Source organism: Melanotaenia boesemani, chromosome 1, assembly GCF_017639745.1.
Source record: "Melanotaenia boesemani isolate fMelBoe1 chromosome 1, fMelBoe1.pri, whole genome shotgun sequence".
Classification (NCBI taxonomy): Eukaryota; Metazoa; Chordata; class Actinopteri; order Atheriniformes; family Melanotaeniidae; genus Melanotaenia; species Melanotaenia boesemani.
In genome coordinates, this window is record NC_055682.1 from 33,297,776 (window position 1) to 33,320,388 (window position 22,613).

Below are 22,613 nucleotides of genomic sequence, written 5' to 3' on the forward strand. Positions count from 1 at the left end.
GAATTGTTTTATGAATCTGTGATTATTTAATGTTATTTCTTATCATTCTTTTATTGAAAGTCTTTTAACATGTTCTTTTATGAGTTTGTTTTGTGGTTTATCTGTGAGGAACAAGAACAGCCCTAACAATATATTAAAGATCTGCTATGTTGCTTGTGGGCTTTTTATTGTTTTTATCTTCTTAATGGAGAAACTGCAAACAAAAAAAAAGTTGCTTCAGCTGAACTGAATTAAATCAAGATAGTTGCAAAATGTTCCTACTTTTCCAGCCTCTTGTTGCCACATCCAAACTTTTGGAGATTAATTTTATGGAATGGAGATTTCATTTTTCATGAAATTATAAAATTATTTGTGAATAAAATATTGGTTCATGAGATTTGGAGATCTCTGATTTATTCACATTTTGCACCACAACCAAACTTTTGGAGGTGGGATTTAAATTACTTGCAGTGTTTGCAGAATATGATCTTTATTCATTGTAAAAGCAGTCGCAATCTAAACAGAATCAGATTTTCAGAGCACGCTGCAGGTAAAGATTATCTTATATGTGTATAATTCAGGCTAATGTGCATATGTAGTAGCTGAAGCAATAAAAACATCAAATGGGAGCTGCAGCTTCACACAAGGACACACAATAAAGAAACACACACACACACACACACACAGTTAATGGAATATATACTTTAACAACCTTTAATCCATCTCTTCCTGGAGCTCCAGGTGGTCCCTGTAAGTACACAAGATCATTCTTAAAATCTGTCAACTGACTGATGTTGAAACTGTACATACAGTATAACCCATAAATCTTACTAACATTTTACACTGTAATAACAAACACAGAAAATAGCGTTTAACATAATGAATCTATGTACAGGATACTCTGTGTAGTATAAATTGTGAACATGTCTACATAAAAACTCTGTGATGTCAAAGACAGCTTGGACCGTTGATGCCTCCTGTAATGGTGCTTTATAAAAAAAATCAGCTTTAGACAAGAAACATATGTCTTGAGTTATTTTTTACTCAGACAACCCACCAGAACCAGCCTAAAGATACTCCAACACCCTCATTCCATCTACTCACATTGAAACACACCTGCCCATAAAACCACCACCCAAAAACATGATGAATATTTTAAGCATTTATATGGAGTTAAAACTGAAAATGTAGTCTTTTTAACGTGGAAATTTAAAGGACTTCTGGATTTCCTATGTCTATAAACAATCAATAGTACAAAAAAGAAAAAAACCCTCGCAATTAAAGTGATTTAATTCTTTAGTTAAACAACAGATATATAACTAAACATTAAAAAGTATCTTAAATGTAAATAACAACCCCTTTGAGCTGCTGCACAGACCAGTCAATGAAGACCAAGTCCACTTTTCATTAGAGTTGTTACAGAGTTTCAATTTACTATTGACTAATCTGAACATGAGAACTAAAAAACAAACAGACCCTCACAGTCAAGAAAAGTTGGTCTTAAAGTAAACCCCTGAAGGAAAGCTCCATGTTTATACTTTTAGTATTGCATTTCTTTATAGTCATTATTGGCTTTTTACTTATGGTATTTGGTTTTGAAAAAAAACTGTTTCAGGTGTGCCCGTTTCTTTTATTCTTCTTTTCTATTTTTTAACTTCCGTGGTGACAAATACGTGTCCATTTGGAACACTCCACTGGAAATATTAAATTTCTTCTCTTGTGTTGTGGAGGCCGCCTCATGTGAACTTTGCGTAAGTGGTGGACTGCACATGTACAAAGTGTCATTCATGTCACTTTGATGTGTTAGAAGTCTAGAACGAGCTGCTGTGATATGTGATAACCATAAATTAAGGTGACAATGTTTTTATTTTTCTTACCACTGGCCCTCTGCGGCCCCTCTTTATATGTCTCAGGTCCGGCTCTGGACCGATGGGTCCCATGTCTCCCCTTGGACCTCGTGGGCCAGGTGGACCCCTCTCTCCTGACTCCCCCTGGCTTCCTGGTTCTCCTGGGTGTCCTGGTGAAGAAAGACAGATAATGTGACAGAAAAAGAAAACTTTAAAATACAAAAGTACATCTCTTCAATTGCTTGTTAGCACAGATAACATTTTGTCATACACATTTTGTCATGTAGACAAGATCAAGATGACTTGATGAAGGTCAAACTGAGCATCAGGATGAGGAAAAAGGAGATTTAAGTGACTTTGAATGTGGCGTGGTTGCTGGTGCCAAACAGGCTGGTCTGAGTATATTAGAAACTGCTGATCTGCTGGGATTTTAGTCTTTTGTTAAACATGATTGAGATAACATCTCCAAAAGAGAAAAGCAGCAGCAGACACAGAGAAACTGTTTCTACTTTTTGTCCATGAACAGTTTTCATCTGATCCATCATTTCTCATGTCGGTTCATTCTGTTTTCTTTCTCTCTCCAACACTCAGTAGGATGAATGCTACACATGAATATATGAATGGTAATATTCATCACTATGCTGGAGTACAGATGTTTATCTGAATTAATAAGTAACACTATTTAATGTGTCTGTTTTTACTGACTCATGTGAACTCACTGCATGGTTTGAGTGGCTTGATATGGTTGATGTTTGTATTTGGTGTGCATGATCATATATGGGGGGTCACAATTTGATATAAACAATATGAAAGCACGAATCCATCCTGTCTTGTATTGACAGTTCAGGCTGCTGGTGGTGGTGGTGTTGGAGAGGCCATTCTCCATGGCCTCTCCAAACTCCTCCCATGCCCGAGTTTTTGCCTTAGCGACCGCCGAAGCTGCACTCCGCTTAGCCCGCCGATACCCATCAACTGCCTCTGGAGTCCCACTGGCCAAAAAGGCCCGATAGGACTTCTTCTTCAGCTTGACGGCATCCCTTACTGCCGGTGTCCACCAACGAGTTCGGGGGTTACCACCACGACATGCACGACGACCTTACAGCCACAGCTGTGGCTGGCTGCCTCGACAACAGAAGCATGGAACACAGCCCATTCGGACTCAATGTCCCCCGCCTAACCTGGGACATGGTTGAAGCTCTGCCGGAGATGGAAGTTGAAACTTTTTCGGACAGGGGACTCTGCCAGACGTTCCCAGCAGACCCTCACAACACACTTGGGTCTGCCAGGCCTGACCGGCATCCTCCCCCACCATCTGAGCCAACTCACCACCAGGTGGTGATCAGTTGACAGATCCGCCCATCTTTTCACCCAAGTGACCAAAACATGCGGCTGCAAGTCTGACGACACGACTACAAAGTTGATCATCGAGCTACGGCCTAGAGTGTCTTGGTGCCAAGTGCACATATGGACACTCTTATGTCTGAACAAGGTGTTCGTTATGGACAGTCCATGACGAGCACAGAAGTCCAACAACAAAACACCACTCAGATTTAGATTAGGGGGGCCGTTCCTCCCAATCATGCCCTTCCAGGTCTCGTTGTCATTGCCCACGTGAGCATTGAAGTCCCCCAGCAGAACGAGGGAGTCCCTGGAAGGAGTGCTCTCCAACACCCCCTCCAAGGACTCCAAAAAGGGTGGGTACTCTGAACTGCTACTTGGTGCATAAGCACAAACAACAGTCAGGACCCGTCCCCCCACCCGAAGGTGGAAGGAGGCTACCCTTTTGTCCACCGGGGTAAACCCCAACGTACAGGCGCCAAGTCGGAAGGGCAATGAGCATGCCCCGGTGACCCTCGTCCGGGCAAGGGAAACCTTGGTCCTTGCTTTCTCATCATCATAGGAGTGATTTGAAAAATGTAAAAATGTTTAATTGGTGGGCACAGTGTGGGCATTACTGATTCAGAAAGGCAGAATAGTGGCAGCAGGTGGCAGATACTGTCATTGCAGTGTCACAAGGCAAGACATGCCAGAGGAAGCGGAGCGTGTGACTGGTTAATTTGGTGTTAAATAATATTTCTTTATAGTTCCTGGGTGTTCTAGGTGGGTTGGCGGTGCTGCAGCTGTGATTGGAGAGGGTGAGGCTAGAGACTCGCAGCACCGCAGCAGCCGAATCCTCAGAGGAAGTCCTGCAGGTGCAGAGGGGCACGAACACCGCTATTAACGATGTGGTCAAGGAGTTGCAGGAAATGGAGACTGTCTTGATGGAAATTGGGACAACAATTACAAAAGGATTGTGTAAGGATAAAAAAATAAATAAAGGAAATCCACCTCTTGTGTGTTTCATAAGTGTTACATCACTTCTAGACGCTCCAGTCTGTCCCACTTTGCTGGCCCTCAGGATAAATGACCAAAGCTCACTTTTCGCCTTTTCTTTTACTGACTGGTAAATGTTGGCAACAGACTGTCCACCTCATCATTTCCTTGACTTTATTCTGTGCCATTGGTGTCACAGTTTCCCGTTTTCCCAGATTTTGTGCATACACAATGGTCAGAGTTTGCGTGGAGGTAGGAACATTCTCCCGCCAAGTTTGGTATTTATAAATCCCAAAAGTTGACTTTTTTTGGCATATGCCAGTTTTTGTACCTACGCCAGCTTTATAAATGAGGCCCCAGATCTCAATCCAGCAGAGTGGCTTTGGGATGTGGTGGAACAAGAGATTCTCATCATGGATGTGCAGCAGCTGTGTAATGCTATCATGTCAATATGGAACAAAATCTCTGAGGAATGTTTCCAACACCTCGATAAATTTTTGATGATTCTGTTCCATGAAGAATTAAGGTATTTCTGAGGCAAAAGGGGGTAAAACCTGGTACTAACAGGGTGTACCTAATAAAGTGGTACACATGCTTTAATGTATCGAGAACTTACTTGGATGTTTGGATGCTTACAGTGTGTGCAGAATTATTAGGCAAATGAGTATTTTGATCACATCATCCTCTTTATGCATATTGTTCTACTCCAACTGGTACAGGCTTGAAAGCCTACTACCAATTAAGCATATCAGGTGATGTGCATCTCTGTAATGAGAAGGGGTGTGGTCTAATTACATCAACACCCTATATCAGGTGTGCATAATTATTAGGCAACTTCCATTCCTTTGGCAAAATGGGTCAGAAGAGAGATTTGACAGACTGAAAAGTCAAAAATAGTGAGATGTCTTGCAGAGGGATGCAGCACTCTTAAAATTGCCAAGCTTTTGAGGCGTGATCATCGAACAATCAAGCGTTTCATTCAAAATAGTCAACAGGGTCGCAAGAAGCGTGTTGAAAAAACAAGGCGCAAAATAACTGCCCATGAACTGAGGAAAATCAAGCGTGAAGCTGCCAAGATGCCATTGGCCACCAGTTTTGCCATATTTCAGAGCTGCAACATCACTGGAGTGCCAAGAAGCACAAGGTGTGCAATACTCAGGGACATGGCCAAGGTAAGGAAGGCTGAAAAATGACCACCACTGAACAAGACACACAAGATAAAACGTCAAGACTGGGCCAAGAAATATCATAAGACTGATTTTTCTAAGGTTTTATGGACTGATGAAATGAGAGTCTTGATGGGCCAGATGGATGGGCCCGTGGCTGGATCAGTACAGGGCAGAGAGCTCCACTCCGACTCAGACAGCCAGCAAGGTGGAGGTGGGATACTGGTATGGGCTGGTATCATCAAAGATGAGCTTGTGGGACCTTTTCGGGTTGAGGATGGAGTCAAGCTCAACTCCCAGTCCTACTGCCAGTTTCTGGAAGACACCTTCTTCAAGCAGTGGTACAGGAAGAAGTCAGCATCGTTCAAGAAAAACATGATTTTCATGCAGGACAATGCTCCATCACACGCATCCAAGTACTCCACTGCGTGGCTGGCCAGAAAAGGTCTAAAAGAAGAAAAAATAATGACATGGCCTCCTTGTTCACCTGATCTTAACCCCATAGAGAACCTGTGGTCCTTCATCAAATGTGAGATCTACAGGGAGGGAAAACAGTACACCTCTCTGAACAGTGTCTGGGAGGCTGTGGTTGCTGCTGCACTCAATGTTGATCGTGAACAGATCAAGACACTGACAGAATCTATGGATGGCAGGCTTTAGAGTGTCCTCGCAAAGAAAGGTGGTTATATTGGTCACTGATTTGTTTTTGTTTTGTTTTTAAATGCCAGAAATGTATATTTGTAAATTTTGAGTTGTTATATTGGTTTCCCTGGTGAAAATAAATAAGTGAAATGGGTATATATTTGGTTTTTGTTAAGTTGCCTAATAATTATGCACAGTAATAGTCACCTGCACACACTCAAAAATACAACTTGCCTAATAATTCTGCACACACTGTATTTATACATCAGCAGCCTGGCCTCACAACTCTCTCTAAACATAAAACAGTTGTACCCAGTGGAGATTCTGTCTCTAACATGAAGTCATCTTTATAATACCTGGAACACCAGGAGCTCCTGGAGGGCCAGGTAAACAAGGGCCATCAGGACTTTTTCCTGCTCGTCCCAAAGAAGGTTTATCACTGCTGTTGGCCAGATCAGGTACCTGTAAACACAAAGGAGAAAGGTGAGTAAAGCTCCACACATTTGGACTCTTTGATTTCTCTACTGTCTGTAGTTTGACAAACATACAGTTCTTTGATTCTAATCATAACACTTTCCATCAATAATCACACACATAAAATGGTTTACTAGTTTACTGTTTGGTTAATATAGATGTTACCTGGTTGGGTGACTGTGTGTTTCCTAGCCGCAGTTTTAGCTGTAGCAGACTGTTCTTCATGTTCATGAAATCTTGACAGGTGAATGAGCAGGTACCAGCACTCATTAATGTGTCTGACTTCCCTGCAGTACTCACTACACAGCAAAACATAAACACAATTTTTTTTTAAGCTGCCACCATGGTGCAGGTTCACACACTCAGTAAATTCAGTCAGTCAGTTCTTTAAATACAAAGTAAACGTAACACATGAGAGCACATGCTTTAATAACGGCTGTTCCCACTGGAAATCTAAAGTAATCCTTTACTAATATTGGTCCTACACAATTTCATCCTTGATACGGCTTATGCAAACAGTCATTCACATTGAAATATCATTAAAACTAACTTCCTAATACTGTGTAGCTCTAGACATGAGTCCTGTGGCAGTTCTGTTATATTTGGCATGGAATGTTGACAGGGGATCAGCTTCCCACCCATCTTAAGGATGCAGGATTCATTTGGAAGCTGAGGGCTTTGTTGCTTTGTAATTAATACTCAGTTTTTCACTTCACCAGTCAGTGCTTTTCCTTTTTGTGGCTGATTCGACTTCATGGCATTCTTTGTCACAGAAAAATCATTCAACATCATTAGTCTTTGTTTTGATGTGGAATATCTGTTTTATAAAAGCAATGCTAAAGGAATATGTTCTACTTGACACTGCTGCAAGTTTTCTTTACAGATCTGCTGGTAAGCAGCTCTGGTAGAAACTCGGAAACTTACGGTTGTGTATCGGGATGCAGGAGCGTTGGTCTGGTGCTAGTATGTAACCGCTGTGGCAGCGACATAGAAAGCTGCCCACTGTGTTCACGCATTCATGGTCACACACACTGCTGCCGGAGACGTCACACTCATCAATGTCTGTATATTTTTGTTATTAGAGGTTGGGAGAAATACCGGTCAAGAAAGAGATAATGTTTCAGGACATTCGCTGACATTAAAGTCCACATAAATCTACAATAATGTCAACATGTATCTGTGTTTACTTGGGTTACTTCAGCGAGTACAAGACTGTGTTGACATGAGTTGTAAAAGGTCTCTGACATCTTATTAAGGTATGTAGTCGGGGGTTGATGAGTGGGAAAAAGTACTGACCCAGGCAATAAGGAGATTTGTGGTTGCGATGTCTTTCGCGGTCGAAACGATAGCCGGGGTAACACGTGCAGACCACTCGTCCAAAGTTATCAGTGCACTGCTGCTCACAGGGTGACGCAGCACACACGTCCACACCTGCAGAAAGAGAAAAGGCCGCAGTGGGTTGTTGAATATGTTCGAGGACTTCAGCATCATCTGATTCTATTTAAAAACACCTATGAGGTTCTATTGTCACTTCATCTACAGTTCAGCAAGTCCTCACTCACAGAAAAGAGATGTCACCAATGGAAACTGTAAAATAAATGCAGGATGAGTTGCATTTAGCTGTTTTGATTCAGGTTTTGGGTCCCTGATGAGTTGTCATTAATCAAGGAGACTTAAATTAACATTATCCTTAATTGAAGTTATATTTAGCTTCTTTTCTTTTGCAACTGTGACATGGACAGAGGTGTGTCAGAACAGAAGAAAGTAATTATTCCTGTTGAATAAACACTGATAAACACTGACAGCTGGTCAAGTTCTCTAAGCTTTACGAAAAAGAGCTTCATTGCTTTCTTTACTATTTCCTTTAGCGCAGGAATGACTGAACAACATAGAAGAATTATTTAGAATGAAAACTTGATTGTTTTCATACTTGATTGTTTTCATACAGTGGTATTTATTGATTAAATTTGAAGACAGGCTAGGGAGTGTGAGCAGCTTCTGACCACATCATCCACTTTTGTGGGGCTTCTTTTACTTAAAAAAATTCCTCAAAGTGAAGTAATAGTTTTTATCTTGTACTAATGTTATTTAGCCTTCATTAAAACAACTTGATGAAAATGCATTAGCTACAAGCAGTTTTGAAAAGCTGTTGATTTTCACCACAGCTTTGTCTAAGAGTTCTATTTGTTTGTTTGAGGAGAGATGAGATAAGTGAGCTGGAAATATCTAAGCAGCAACCATGAAAATAGCTATTTCTCAAATAGAATTCAAATTGAAGAAAGCAGCTCCAGTGTTTTCTTTGTTATCAATCTTCTCTTAACATTAACTGGCTAAGCCATCCTTTACTAAATAAAGGGGACTATTACATCTCACAGTTCCTTGTGGGCATATCTTGATCATATTTATGTTGTCATACTAAGAGGGATTTGTATGGCTAATATGATGACAGCAATATCTTCCCTTTTGTGGCTTTAATTACTCTCCTTGATAATAAAAGTAACATTCTACATCACAACTTATCATGCTAATTCATTACATATACAGCTTTCTTTCTTTGTAATGGCAGGATAAAATTATGTTGAACGAGGGCACACACTCCATTCGTTATCCCAAAACACACCCCGTACAGTAGCAGTTACTTTAGCTATCAGATAGGAAGTTAACGTTAAATGATAAAATGCTAATTTACATGGTAAAATATTTCTTTATTTAAAAGATCTGTCAGCATATTTGCAAAGAGGGCAGTAAGAGCAAAGCTTTGATGAGTGAGAATAGAGCTGAGGAAACTGATTAAAAAAACATGATATACTGTCAAAACAATAAATGGTATTTTTTCTTTTGTTCATGTAGGTTTATTTATTTATTTATTTATTTTATTAAAGGAAGCTCCCTGAGCAGGTTATGGAATAGTGTTTAAGCACAAAGAGGAATAAATTATTGCTACTGAATCACAGAGTTGCAATATTCTATTCACTGTAAAATACCACAATATATACAGTGAAAGAAACCTGCTATGGTGGCCTTTTCTCAGCATATATTTATTGCATTTGGCAAATTATTCTGTTTTACTTTAATACTGTAATCTTTAATCAGACTATTAAATGTGCTTGTGTGTTCTGAGTCCAGAGGAACCATTAAATCCAACCCAAGTCCCCCATTCTTTATTTAAAGGTTCTGGGAAATACAGCAGGTACTGCATTTCTTAACTCTTTAAGCTACTTTTGAACAAATGTAATCAGTGATCCTTTTAACCCCAAACTGTTGGATTATACAGTATAACTTCTTGTATAAATGGACTTCAGGCACAGACAGCAGACAAAATGTTTACTCTGTGGCTGTCAATTTCAAACCTGTTGAACATCTATATATCCAACATTTAGATCAGTCGGTCTAAAGAAAAGTCTGCACTTTTTTCCTCTGCATAAGCTGTTATACTTAGCATAGAGGAACAGCACCCTCCTGAGGCTGAAGTAAGTCACTATTACTCTGTGGAGGCACACAGCGCTTTATAGGCACCACCATATTTATTATGCCTTAATCACACAGATGACTGAACTGGCATGTGAAAACATCCATCCATCCATTATCTATATCACCTTGTCTAGTTAAGGGTTGGCTGGGTAGCTGGAACTAAACCCAGCATTTAGCAGGTGATAGGTAAAGTACACTGTGGACAGCTCATGTGAAAACATATTTATAGAAAACAAATTCAGTAATTGCAAGAAACTAAAAAATTATATTTCTCCAAACCAACTAAAGTATTAAAACAAGCATGTGGTTACAGTGTGTTCTCAAGGTTGTGCAGCTTGTTCTAATCTATAAACTGAAGGAGAGACATTAGATTATGTGAGAAGTGTATGGTTTACCTACTTTCAGGAATGCACTGGCCCATCACAAACCTGAACCCATCACAGCATTTCCTCCTGTTACAAAAAGAGAAAAAGAAGTTTTTTATTTGTCTACCAACATGTCATGTTTTACGGTCTTATTATGTTTTATTTCTGTCATGATTTGTTTTTTGTCATGTTTAGTTTCTGTTTAGATCATAGTTTGGTTTTTGGTTTTGTCATGTTTAGTTCAGTTTTCCCTCATGTGCTGTGTTTTCTGTTCCTGGCTCATTAACTCACCTGGTTTGATTTTGATTCACTTCACCTGTTCTCAATTTGTTCCTCTGTATATACCCCATGGTTTTCAGTTTGCCCTTGTGAGATCTTTATTTGGCTTATCCCTGTCATGTGTGGTTCCCTGTCCTGAGTTTAAGGAAATAAAATCACTTGTCACCTGCACTGTTCTGCCTCCTGTCTTGACTGCCTGCATTTGGGTCCTCACCTCCACCGCCATTCATGACACCAACATTTTCACAGGAAGGAGTTCAGATTACCGTGGAGATTTAATGCTTACTAGAGGTAGAAGAAAGGTTTACTTTATATACTTTCAAACTTTTTTTTTTCAAAAACACTTTATTAATTTATTGAAAACAAAAAAATATAGCAGGTTTTATCAGCTCAACTGGACAACATGTTTTGAATTTTGGATTTTTTTACAACTTGAAAAAGTATAAAGTGGAGCATTTTAAGAGGCCAAGGTTAAAATATACTTAGTTAAATAATGCTGAAGAATTCAATTTTGAAATGGTAAACTAAAATTCTATTAGTAAATTAAGGAATATTAATATTGCAGAATGCAGGAATTATCATATTCGGGTACAAAAACTTACTGTTGCTCAAATCATTGAACAAGTTGTAGAAAAAATAATAAACTGTGGCACTAACAGCTGCATTTGTGTTAATAATGACTTTTGAAGGAGGTGTGGACAGCAATGATGTCCATCTCCTGACAGCAAATCATACAGAGGAGTGTGTGCAGCTGGATGCACTGCTGTAGAGACACAGGAAAAAAAAGAAAGAAGGTAGACAGGAGGTAGACACATACAAAGATGGAGTGATGCATACATTTCACTGCCTGTTAACCTATCAAGACTATCAGAGTAGGGAAATGTAATACTGAAAACATATTCATTTAATTTTATATATATATATATATATATATATATATATATATGTAATTTATTATTTTAGAATTATGGAATTTATGTAATCAACTTGACCAACTTCACTGCATTTCTAAAGCATAGTCAAATTTAAATTTTGATGCCAGCATTAAACTCAAAGAAAGACAGAAATGTTTGCTAACTATTCACATAAAAATGTTCTTGAAAAAATATCAGGTATAAAAGGAACATCTCATAACTCTGCTAGAGAAGCATTGGTAAGTTTCAAAAGTTTGCATCTACAATGAATAACTATGTTTAAAGATCCAAGCTGTAAGAAATTCTGTGCTGTGTTTCCGTGCAGGTGTAGCTGTTGGTTGTCATTGCCTTCTATCTATGGTATCTTTTTTCCACTTTTCTTTTTACTTCTGATTACTTTCCTTTTCTTTCTGTCCCCTCCAGTCAGGTCCAGCAAGATTACATAAATCCCAAAATTCCAAATAAATAAGATAAAACAATATATTTAAATAAAGAAAGAAATTAAAAATGAGATTATCAAGAGGAGCCTTATATCCATAAAGCTCCCCTTGGAAAAACAAATTTGTTTGGCACAACACAGCAGCCAGACCATCATTCTGTTTGCTACGATGCTGGACAGGACAAGTAAAAAAAAAAAAGAAGAAGAAGATTCAACAAGTTTGGGTGATCTTCAGTGTTCCAAGACTTAAGATGGAAACCACTGGTGGATGTGTGTGTTTGGTTCTTTTTTTGTGGTGTGTAGCTATTTCTTACTCTGATTTGTTTAATTATTCTTCATAACCCCCTGCCCCCCAAAAGGAAAAACCTCAACTACTTAGTACTAGTTAAAATGTTTCTTTGCCACGTTTTGTTTTATGAACTATTTAAACTGTAATAATGTCTTTTGAAATACAGTGTTATGCAATGGTTATTGGGCAATGGATTTCTCCCAAAATTGATTTATGGTGGTTGGAAGTAATACTTGTTCTGCCATCCCAAAACAATCCACCACATGCTACAGGCATTAATGTTAGAAAAGCATAGAGGAAAAGGCTCAGAAACTGGCTACACAACAAATATCATGCATGCCCATCATGCACATGCTTAAAAAAGGGAAAAATGCACAACTTCTGTCCTAAAAGACTGCATGCTGTTACCAGAGCGGATTTAGCTTGCCGCTTCATCCACAGACCCCTAAAGATGGCAAGTTGCTTTTATTCTCCTCCAGCCTCCATGCAGTGTAACCCTAAATCACATTGAGATCCCCCTCCTCCTTGTGAATGAGAAATAACCTATAAAACACTGAGGCTGGCCTAAACTGATGAGATCCAGATGAGAGCAGCTTTAATCTGCAGCCTGTAGCTGAGAGTGTTGAGTGGGATGGATAGAGAGCTGAGGTGGAAAGAAAGGAGTGAATGCTGAGATTAAGATTGTCACTCATTCAGTCAGTCAGTCAGTCAGTCAGTCAGTCAATCCATCAATCAGTTGGTCAGTCAGTCATCTAAGTTGCCTTAATGTTTTACAGATGCTGCAGGAGAATATCTTGACTTCACACTTTCAATGAGAGCAACAGAAAAGTTTATTTGGTTTAGAAATCTGCTTCTGATGAGGCACTTCACTTTTATTAAACAGCATTTCTCTAAAAAGAAAAAAAAACTGCTTATTTGTGTTAACCATCTTTTTTAAATCTACATATTAATCTTTTTATAATAGCTGTTTTTTATTTTTTGTTTTTCTTGAACAACCAAAGACAAAACGTTGGCCAGAGCTTGTGTGTTTCTATGGTCAAAGTACAGGAAATACCAAAAAGAGCAAAGATCCACTTCACTCTCATTTTATGGGTCAAGATGACACAGTTTTACTTTGAGTTGGCTGAAATTATTCTTCCTCTCGCTTCCCTTTGCTGAAATAATTTGACTTATCCGCCTGTAGGGTCCTGTGGGTACCGTACACGGATGCAGTGTGGAATGTCTGTAAGTGATATAGTCTATCTTACTATACTCACATAGCTGCACACACATGAAATTAACCCTTTGATGCATAGTGTCCACTACAGAGGACATATATTTAAAGGCTGTTTTTAAATGTATGCATGGGTGTGGATCGTACATTAGCAACTTCATTAGACATTAGTGAGTCACCAATACTCTGCCACGTATAAAGAATAATTACATTTGATATAGTATATATACATACATTGTAATTACCACGTTTACCTCGGTGATAAACAGGACAAGAAAATGATCCAGGTTTTTTTATAGAAAATATATATTATATTAATATGACAAGATATTATTTCATAAATATTTTCATAGAACAAATAGAAACATCAGTACACTTAGTAAAAGTTAAAATAAGAGTAAAAAACAGAAAAACATCAATGTGCATGTTTGTAGAAGTAAAATATTTTATTTTAAAAAAAAATGTGGTACTGTTTTGTAATAATTCATGCACCAGAAGGAAAAAAAAAAAAAAAAAAAAAGCTTTCTAAGAGCTCTTGTTCTCTTCACTGATTCTTGTCTTTGTAAAACTGAGCTTCTTACAGGATTTTCAGAAATTTTCACCAAAACAGAAATAACAAAATGAGCCTAAAAAGACCAACATATGTCTGCTTTTAAATAAACCTGCAAGCATCTTGGATATACTGTATTAGTTTGGTTCTGAGGATGACACTGTTATTATCTCATTCGGCCACTGTGGTCTAGACGGAAGAACCTTTTAACCTTTTACTCTGCATGAAAAGAATACTTTGTTGAACATCTATAAAACATCCTTCTAAGATGACAAATTTGATGACTTTTAATGAAATTAAATTAAAAGAAAAATGCTTAATTTATCTCAGAGGGAAATTTCAATGTTGAAGAATGTTTTTTCTTAATAAAAACAGTAATTATTAATTAGAAGAGTGAGATCCAGATGAGAGCAGCTTTAATCTGCAGCCTGTAGCAGAGAGAGGGTGATGACTGAGGGCAGGAAGGATCTCTTGGACTTTTCTATCTTGGACTTGAAGAAGCCTCTCATTGAACATGCTTTGTTGTTTGCTCATTGTGTTGTGTAGAGGATGTGATATATGTGTTGTATAAAAAGAAATGTTTATTGAACAGTTAATGATTTATAATGCATTTTTGCTCCATAATGTCTGTCAATCAGAAATATCAGGTTGACCTCTGTATTTATTTGTTCCTGAATCTATTAATTAAATCCATAACAAATTTTTTTGTTTTTCCATCCATTTTCTTGACTGTGTTGGCAAAATCTGTCCAGAGAGCCAGTTTAAAGACTTGCTTACTATTTACTTATCAGTGGCTATGTGTGCATACAGGCTACAGCAATATCCTAATAACTAACCTTAAATTAGACAATGTCCAGATTACATTAGTTACAGATGTCATATTCTGTTCATTTTCCCATTTACACAACTAATTAATGTCCATTACATGTCCCTGTGCAATGGCAATATTTTTGCCCATTCAAAGTTTTAATCAAATCTATCCATCCATCCATCCATCCATTCATTTTCTTCCGCTTATACGGAGTCGGGTCGCGGGGGCAGCTGCCTAAGCAGGGAAACCCAGACTTCCCTCTCCCCGGCCACATTCACCAGCTCATCCGGAGGGATCCCGAGGCGTTCCCAGGGCAAGCTGAGAGATGTAGTCCTTCCAGCGTGTCCTAGGTCTTCCCCGGGGCCTCTTTCCCGTGGGACGTGCACGGAACACCTCACCAGGGAGGCGTCCAGGAGGCATCCTAACCAGATGCCCGAGCCACCTCATCTGGCTCCTCTCGATGTGGAGGAGCAGCGGCTCCACTCTGGGCCCCTCCCGGATCACCGAGCTTCTCACCGTATCTCTAAGGGAGAGCCCGGCCACCCTGCAGAGAAAACTCATTTTGGCCGCTTGTATTCGAGATCTTGTTCTTTCGGTCACTACTCACAGCTCATGACCATTGGTGAGGGTAGGAACATAGATCGACCGGTAAATCGAGAGCTTTGCCTTTCAGCTCAGCTCCCTCTTCACCACGACAAACCGATGCAGAGTCTGCATCACTGCAGACGCCGCACTGATCCGCCTGTCGATCTCCCGCTCCATCCTTCCCTCACTCGTGAACAAGACCCCGAGATACGTGAACTCCTCCACTCAAATCTATTCTCTACAAATAAAAAGTACTAACCTAAGCACCTTCTTTTTCTGCACTGAACTCCAACAGAGTTGCCAGATCTTGTGACAGAAACAAGCAAACTGATCTTTGAAAACAAGCCAAAAAAAACTATTTTCTGAAAAAACAAAATTCTACAGCTGCGATTAGGTGTTGTAAATGTTTGTGTCATAAGATGCTGTAAGAACTTCAAGTGATCATATTATGTAATTATACATGTCCACATAACGTGACTATGATTGGCATTCATACTCTGCAATGCTTAAGTTGATCATATCTCTTTTGGAAAATGTCCTTATTGGGATTAAGATTATCAGAATTTTTTTTTTACATGGTAGAGGCATATTCTGAATAAGACCTCAAATCAGCTTAGTATCAGCATGTTGCTGTGTGGGTAAACTGTGCCTCACCTGCAGAGGACAGCAGTCACAGCGCTCCCAGGGAGGAATTCTGACAGCGAGCTAAAAGACTCTGAATGGAGCCACAGACGAGCAGATTGTTGCCATCAAAAGTTACATAATGTTTAAAATGCGACATTGTGGATTTGAACTTTTTTCACTTTTGTCTCAGGCATTTAACATTCAAACTTTTTCCATCAGAAAGAATATGTCGATACTCATCTCTCATGCACAAAGGCTGCACTATGTGTGTCCGGAGCTGTGTCACTGCTGGACAAAACTTTAGCAAAGCTGTAAAAATAATAAGTGAAGTTCCATTTCAGGATTTTTCACTCAATTTTAATGTTTTGTTCCTGGTTAAAGATCAGCTGAGTAGTTAGCAGCAGCTAATCAATGGGAGGATACGTTGCAACACAGATGTCCTTTAGTTGAGAAAGTGGTGACAGAATTGAAATCTGTCTGATGGAAAAGTAAGAAGTATAAAAATTCACATTATACCCTTCGCTTGAACCGCTATAAAAAGAAAAGTCACTCTTCTCTGGCCCCCCTTCTGAGTTCCTGCATCACAATTCCTCCCTGATTCTCCAAACTGAAAGTGTGCTGACTGTTTCTACTGAAGGTAGGACACTCAAACAAAACCTTACTCTCTTTATGACAAACTACATTTAAGACCGTTCCTGTTACCACAGCTCATCATAGCAACATGTTTTTGACATTGACACACACTTGCCAAGCTGTTGCAGCTACCAGTAACAGCAGGGCCAAGACAAACGAATGTCCATATCCCTCCACAGGCAGCACGGCAGTCTCAGCAGCTCGGCTCTGAGTGTTTCTAAGGGACAGGAAAAGGGAGTTTGGGGCAACAAGTAGAGGAGGAGAGATGACTGACCTGTGTGGGATCTTTTTTTTTTTTCTGAAACTATGTTGGTCAGTCAGCCAACAAGCCTGGTCAAACTGACACAACCTCTAAACCAGAGCTCTGATGAAATCAAAGCTTCTATGAATGTCTTCCATCAGTATATTTAATCATTTTAGAAGTTATATTATTATTTTATTTGTTTGAAATTTTATATACTGGCATCAAATAGCAGTTATTGGTGTCATCTGGCTTCCATAATCCAGAAAAGTTTTAACAGTGTGTTCATGTCTGTGGAAATAAATGTATACAGTGTGTGTTAGAGTGAGTGTGAAGACTGGGATAGCGTCCAATAATTGGGTACAGCCTTTTAATGTCAATCAGGATTTATTAGTTGGGCTAGCAAGCTCCTTCTCCTCTTCTGTCCTCATTCATGTCCTCTCAGTGCACCTTACTTCAGTGCTTCAGTAATGAGTCTGTGATTTGAAACATGTTGATATACATTCAGGCCAATATCAGCCTCTTATTTCTGTGCTTATGCATACCATACCTTCACTGGTTGTTGACATAATCTCCCTCTCTCTGTCTTCCCCTCTGACTGACGTGTTATTGGTCTCATGTTGCCCCCTGTTCGTGAAACCAGCATGATATGTCTTCCTTCTCCATCTTTATTTCATTCACAGAAATATTATTCTGTCCTCTTAAGACTTGCTGAAGCCAGAAATGCTCAAAGTCTTTAACAGCCACTCTGACTCTCCAGAGCCAAACATGACCATCTGCCTGCTGGAGCTAGCTTCAAATGTTCCTTCACTAGGATTTAAAAAAAACAGACTTTGTCCCGTAAATGCTATAAATCAGATGTTGCTGAGGAACACTATTTACTCCCTACAGATGGTCACTTAATGCTACAGTCTTTTTATGTTAGATTATATGCAATGAATGCGTCCTGAGAGGGTTAAAGTGAGTAGCCCAGTGAAATTCACTGTCACTCGTTTAGTCATCTTGAGCAGACAGTCGTTTGTACCCAAAAATTAAGTCCTACTGGCTTCAGCAACCTCTTGACTATCTCAGGTTTTTAAAAAGTATATTTGCCAGAAATTCATTCTATCTGACCATTTATCTGTATATTGTGATTGGAGCTGCGCCAGACACAACAGGTCACCTACAGCAGTGTAGTCAAATTCAGCTTGAATACTGGACTTTGCTTTGACATTTGATTAAATATATTTGAGACTTTTCGCTGCTCTATTGGGCCAGTATTGCCTAGAAACTATTTCTGTGATGTGACTGCTTAGAAAAATATTAAATTGTGCATAAGAATACACAGTAAAGTGTGGTTTTAGAATGTTCACTGACTACAATATCTTTCACAAAGAACAGAATATATTTTCTAACTTATTTCTATATTCTTTATGCTAAACTCAGGTTAAACATGGAATATATCAAGCATTGTGGTAGTATGTGAAAATATGACTTAAAAATCAAATATGTAGGATTTTGTGTCTTCAAGTGGCAAAGTTGCATATCACAACCAAACTAATATCTCCTCATTGCAGTCTTAATTATCATGTCTGAAGAATAAACTATGCTAGACAAACAAACAAGAAACTATGCTAAACATGTAAGGCCCACTCTAAAGTCAGTGTAAAAAAATGTCCTAAAAAATGTTGGAGTGTCATAGAAATATAGCAGCAACATACAATAAAGAAGACCTGCATCATATATCTTGTTCTAGGTTCAGAAATATTGTACATAATACATATTTTCATCCACTTCTATGTGAAAAAACAAACGTTTGGATTGTTGTATTGTAGTTCTAAACATGGGAAGATCAAATGTCCCACACTGGAACTTAAAGTGATAAGTATTATTACTTAACTGTTGTAAAGCACATGGACTGATACAGTTTCACAACTCCCTAAATAATATCACCAAACCAAGTGTTTTCTCAACAGTATCTGTTGTCCAGTAAAATGAAAACGGTGACAAACTGGAAAATATGCACAGCTCCTGCTCTGAAACAGACTGTTCAGGGCATTTTTTATAATAATCAGAGTGGATTGTATTTGTAGTGTATTAATGTAAAGTCTGTTCTGCAAGGTGCTCGTATGTAATTCCAGTTCATCCCTCATATACTCAGCTGTATGTTTCAGACTAGCCTGCACTATTAGCTTCTCTGACTTTCTAAGTCATCATAACATCTATATTAGATATCTTGGAACCAGGAGCAGTTTGGATATTTCACATCTGATCAGCTCTGAATCAAGAGGATACAAGTACAGTATGATAGAAAGGTCTGAGGGGGATCTGGCAGCCTATCTTGGCTTCGGTTGAGGCGCTGTCAGTGTGGACATCATTAACTGTGACAGTTGGCTGCTGTTTTTGACAACTTTTGTACACAGAGCACAGTAAATTGCAATAAACAGACATACTGGAAATGGACGTTATATAGCTCACACTGATCCATTTCAATGTGATTTTCTGTGATATACACAAATCCTGCAGATGTGCAGCTATTTATCAACAATCACAGACATTATTGTTGATTTTTGGAGCAGACAACAAGCTTGTTTTGGCTTGTGAGGGTTATCTCAATAATTTTATAACATCAAACTTGTAAATGTTCTATAGTGAGTCCGACAGCCCCACTAGTCTTCTTCAATTCCAAGCATACGCTCTTGTATGTCATTTCCATCTCCCCTCTGTCTTTTGGGTGCCAATTTCTCCCACCGGTTATGGCTGACCCAGCAGCTACCTGCCCAGTGAGAGGTGCAGGCAGGCCCTCATACAACTCCAGTCTGCAGCAGCCAAAATCCTCTTGGCAATAGAAAACTCCAAGACAGGGTTCAGAGTCAGGCCTGGGACTGGATCACTTTACGCTGAAGATTATGTACTTTAGCAAGAGGTTTTCTTCCAGGGGGGTGAATGCTCACTGTTTTTGTTTCAGATACAGCATTATTATGATTTATTTGAGCATTCACAGGCAGGAATGTGCCAAAAAGGATATTTCAGGGAAAACCCCACTACCTTTATTGCTCCAAGGCCTCAATACAGTAATGCTAACAGGAGGACACAGTGAGGCTGACGCTTCCCATGGACGTTGTTGCTGTCACTGTGCATTAAAATCACTGACATTCTCCCAGTTTTAAGATGTAAACTCTTCACAGGAAGAAGATTATAATGGATAACATAATCATTTAATAATCTTTATGTTAATGAATTCCATCTCCTGCCCATCAACTCGGCAAAACAAAGATATGACGATCTGAGACGGATGTTAAGATGATGGGAGAGGAAATGCCACAAGTAAGATATAAGGGAGAAGGACATTGACATGAGGAGGAGGATGGTTTATAGACAGGGATGAAGGTTGTTGTCAGCGCAGAACGTTCCCTCTTGGGACTCTGGGAGGAACACAGGAAGCGGAGCTCAGTGGAGGTCAACGGCCTCTTGACACACTAGGACAAAGGACTGGCCATGTGTGCATATATACGTGTGATCATCTTGCTATTTTGATAGATGCTTCTGACTGATGTAGCTCATACATGTTACAGTTACAGCACATTGTATTCATCAGCTATGCTGTAATTGATTTATTTGCTTAAGAGCCTTCACAGATGCAAACAGCTTAGAAACTTGGCTGCTTGGGTTTTCATGATGATGTGATGATGGATTACACTGAAACACATTAGCAAGATGAGACCGACAACAAAAACCTAATTTCTGGAGGGGAGCCACGTCCATGGAAGTCAGTCGTATTCATTTCTTACATTGGAGCTTTTCATTTTTGCCTTTTCAGTGTGTTGCTAATTTTCCACTTCTTCTGTAGCTGACTGAGGTTTTTTGAGATTTTTATAAGGTGTTGTTTCCATAATCCTTTGTGTGTTTTTTAAACCCCTGAGTAAATACACATTTATAGAAAAAAATAATTAATATTTTTCCATTCATAAATGAAAAAAACTTTAAAACATATTTAGTTAATATCCTTTAGAATTAGCTTATTAAATGGAATTAAAAATAAAATTACACCCACTTCCTTCTGTAGGTGTGAGGGTGTTTCCCCCAGCAGCACGTCTCATTTAATGTTAACATATTACTGTGTGTATTCTTTTTAACTTGTGTGAGTATACATATGTGAAGGTGTTAAGCATGAGCACCTCCTCTCTGTTTATTTGCTCTGCCAGCCCACTTCCAGGACCCAGGCCCCAGGGGAAACATCAGATCTCTGGCCTAACAGAACAAGCTTTGACTGGAAGCACATGAGGTCTGAACCACTTCCACCAGAACGTAAGCCAACAAGCACTCCTCCTTTACGTTATGCCTCACCTCTCCCCATCTTTCCATCATTTTTCCTGCTGTTCTCACATCCTTACCCTCTCCCAACCTCAAACATTTTGTATTCATACCTCCTCTTGTCTTTGTCTGTATCAGAGAAGCAATCTGAATTCAATTCAAACACTTGGTTCTTTTGTTTCTGATCATAAACAAAACCTCAGACACCTCAAACCAGATCATTAACAAAACGTGATGACTGAGAAAAAAGCAGCTTCTCCCCATTTTATGGTGACATTTGTGGTAGTGGTTTTTCATGGATGATTTCCTTGGAAATGCTAACCAGATTTCAGTGAAACACCGGCGAGTGCTTCATTTTCACACAGTTCAAACTGCAGAGCTCGGCTATTAAGAACATAAAAACATTTTTTAGTATTGTTGATTGATTTACTGAAGAAAAAGCTTCATGATTGTATCTTTCACTCAGTTTTGGGCAGCTGTTGCCCTGCCTTTAATCCTCACACCATCTAAACACTGTAACTAGCGCTCTTAATTGGCGTAGCAAAAACCGTTCCAGTCATTTATGTGGCTTGTCTGGCTTTGAATTATAACGGTCGCTGTGTAGGCGCTGATGATTTAAAGAAAGGTAGAAAAGTCCGTGTCTTGATGTGTGTGTCTCAGGGCTGACAGAGCTCTCCTTGTGGTCTGTGGCCTTTTTGACCCCATCCTGGCTCAGTGTCTCTGCAGGAATGTGGCACCTATGACCTCCTGAGCTGCTATTCTCTGAAATACATAATCCTCACAGTCCAAGCCTGCAGAGATCTGGACATTTGGCATCATACCTATACAGCACAGAATATTTGGGTGGAGAAAATGTTGAGAAAGAGTATACATGTTTGCAGCTTTATTTGCATGGAAACATGTGGAAGTAAATGTTATGCTATCAAATAAAAAAGTTTTTCAGGTTGGATGATGTGAGTCATTTGGAGTTGGATCATAGCACATATGCACCTGTTAATGCAAGTGTGGTCAGTTCTGATTCTACAAAAGGAAACGCATATCTTTTCTGTTGGATCATGTACAATAACCTTCATGTTTTACACCAAAACAGGTTCTGATTACTCGCTTCATGCCCTCTGCCCACGTTGTATAAGTATCTGGAAAGCCACAAAACACATTGCTAAATTTACATCTTGGTTAGAACAATGTGTTTTCATTATTGTTCACAATAGTTTCATTCTTGGCATGACATACTAGCATGAATAAGTAAATGAAAACCCAGCTGTGGACTGGCAGAATGCATCATATTAGTTAAATTTCAAAGAGGGAAGGTGTCAAAAGAAGCATTTATATTTATATTTATTTTGATATTTGGTGTTTTTCACATATTAATGGCAGGGTAACAAGAATGAGCGACACTCAGAAAGGGGACTTTCAGAGGGATCAAATTAAGTGCAAGATAAGGGTGAGCAAGAGCAGCTAAGCAGTGAGGTCAAGCTACTGACA

The 22,613-nt window shown here is 39.1% G+C and overlaps 1 protein-coding gene across 2 annotated transcripts in view; it reads right to left on the reverse strand.

Moving 5' to 3' along the window:
• Positions 1-22,613, reverse strand: part of LOC121638243 (collagen and calcium-binding EGF domain-containing protein 1-like) — a 54,144-nt gene that overhangs the window by 3,739 nt on the left and 27,792 nt on the right. For both annotated transcript variants that reach the window (XM_041982931.1, XM_041983012.1), the window contains 7 exons: positions 10,292-10,344; positions 7,718-7,852; positions 7,346-7,483; positions 6,587-6,720; positions 6,304-6,409; positions 1,857-1,996; positions 692-727 (listed from right to left, as the gene is read on the reverse strand). In XM_041982931.1, the coding sequence (XP_041838865.1) occupies positions 692-727; positions 1,857-1,996; positions 6,304-6,409; positions 6,587-6,720; positions 7,346-7,483; positions 7,718-7,852; positions 10,292-10,344 (742 nt within the window). The remainder of the gene's footprint in view (positions 1-691; positions 728-1,856; positions 1,997-6,303; positions 6,410-6,586; positions 6,721-7,345; positions 7,484-7,717; positions 7,853-10,291; positions 10,345-22,613) is intronic.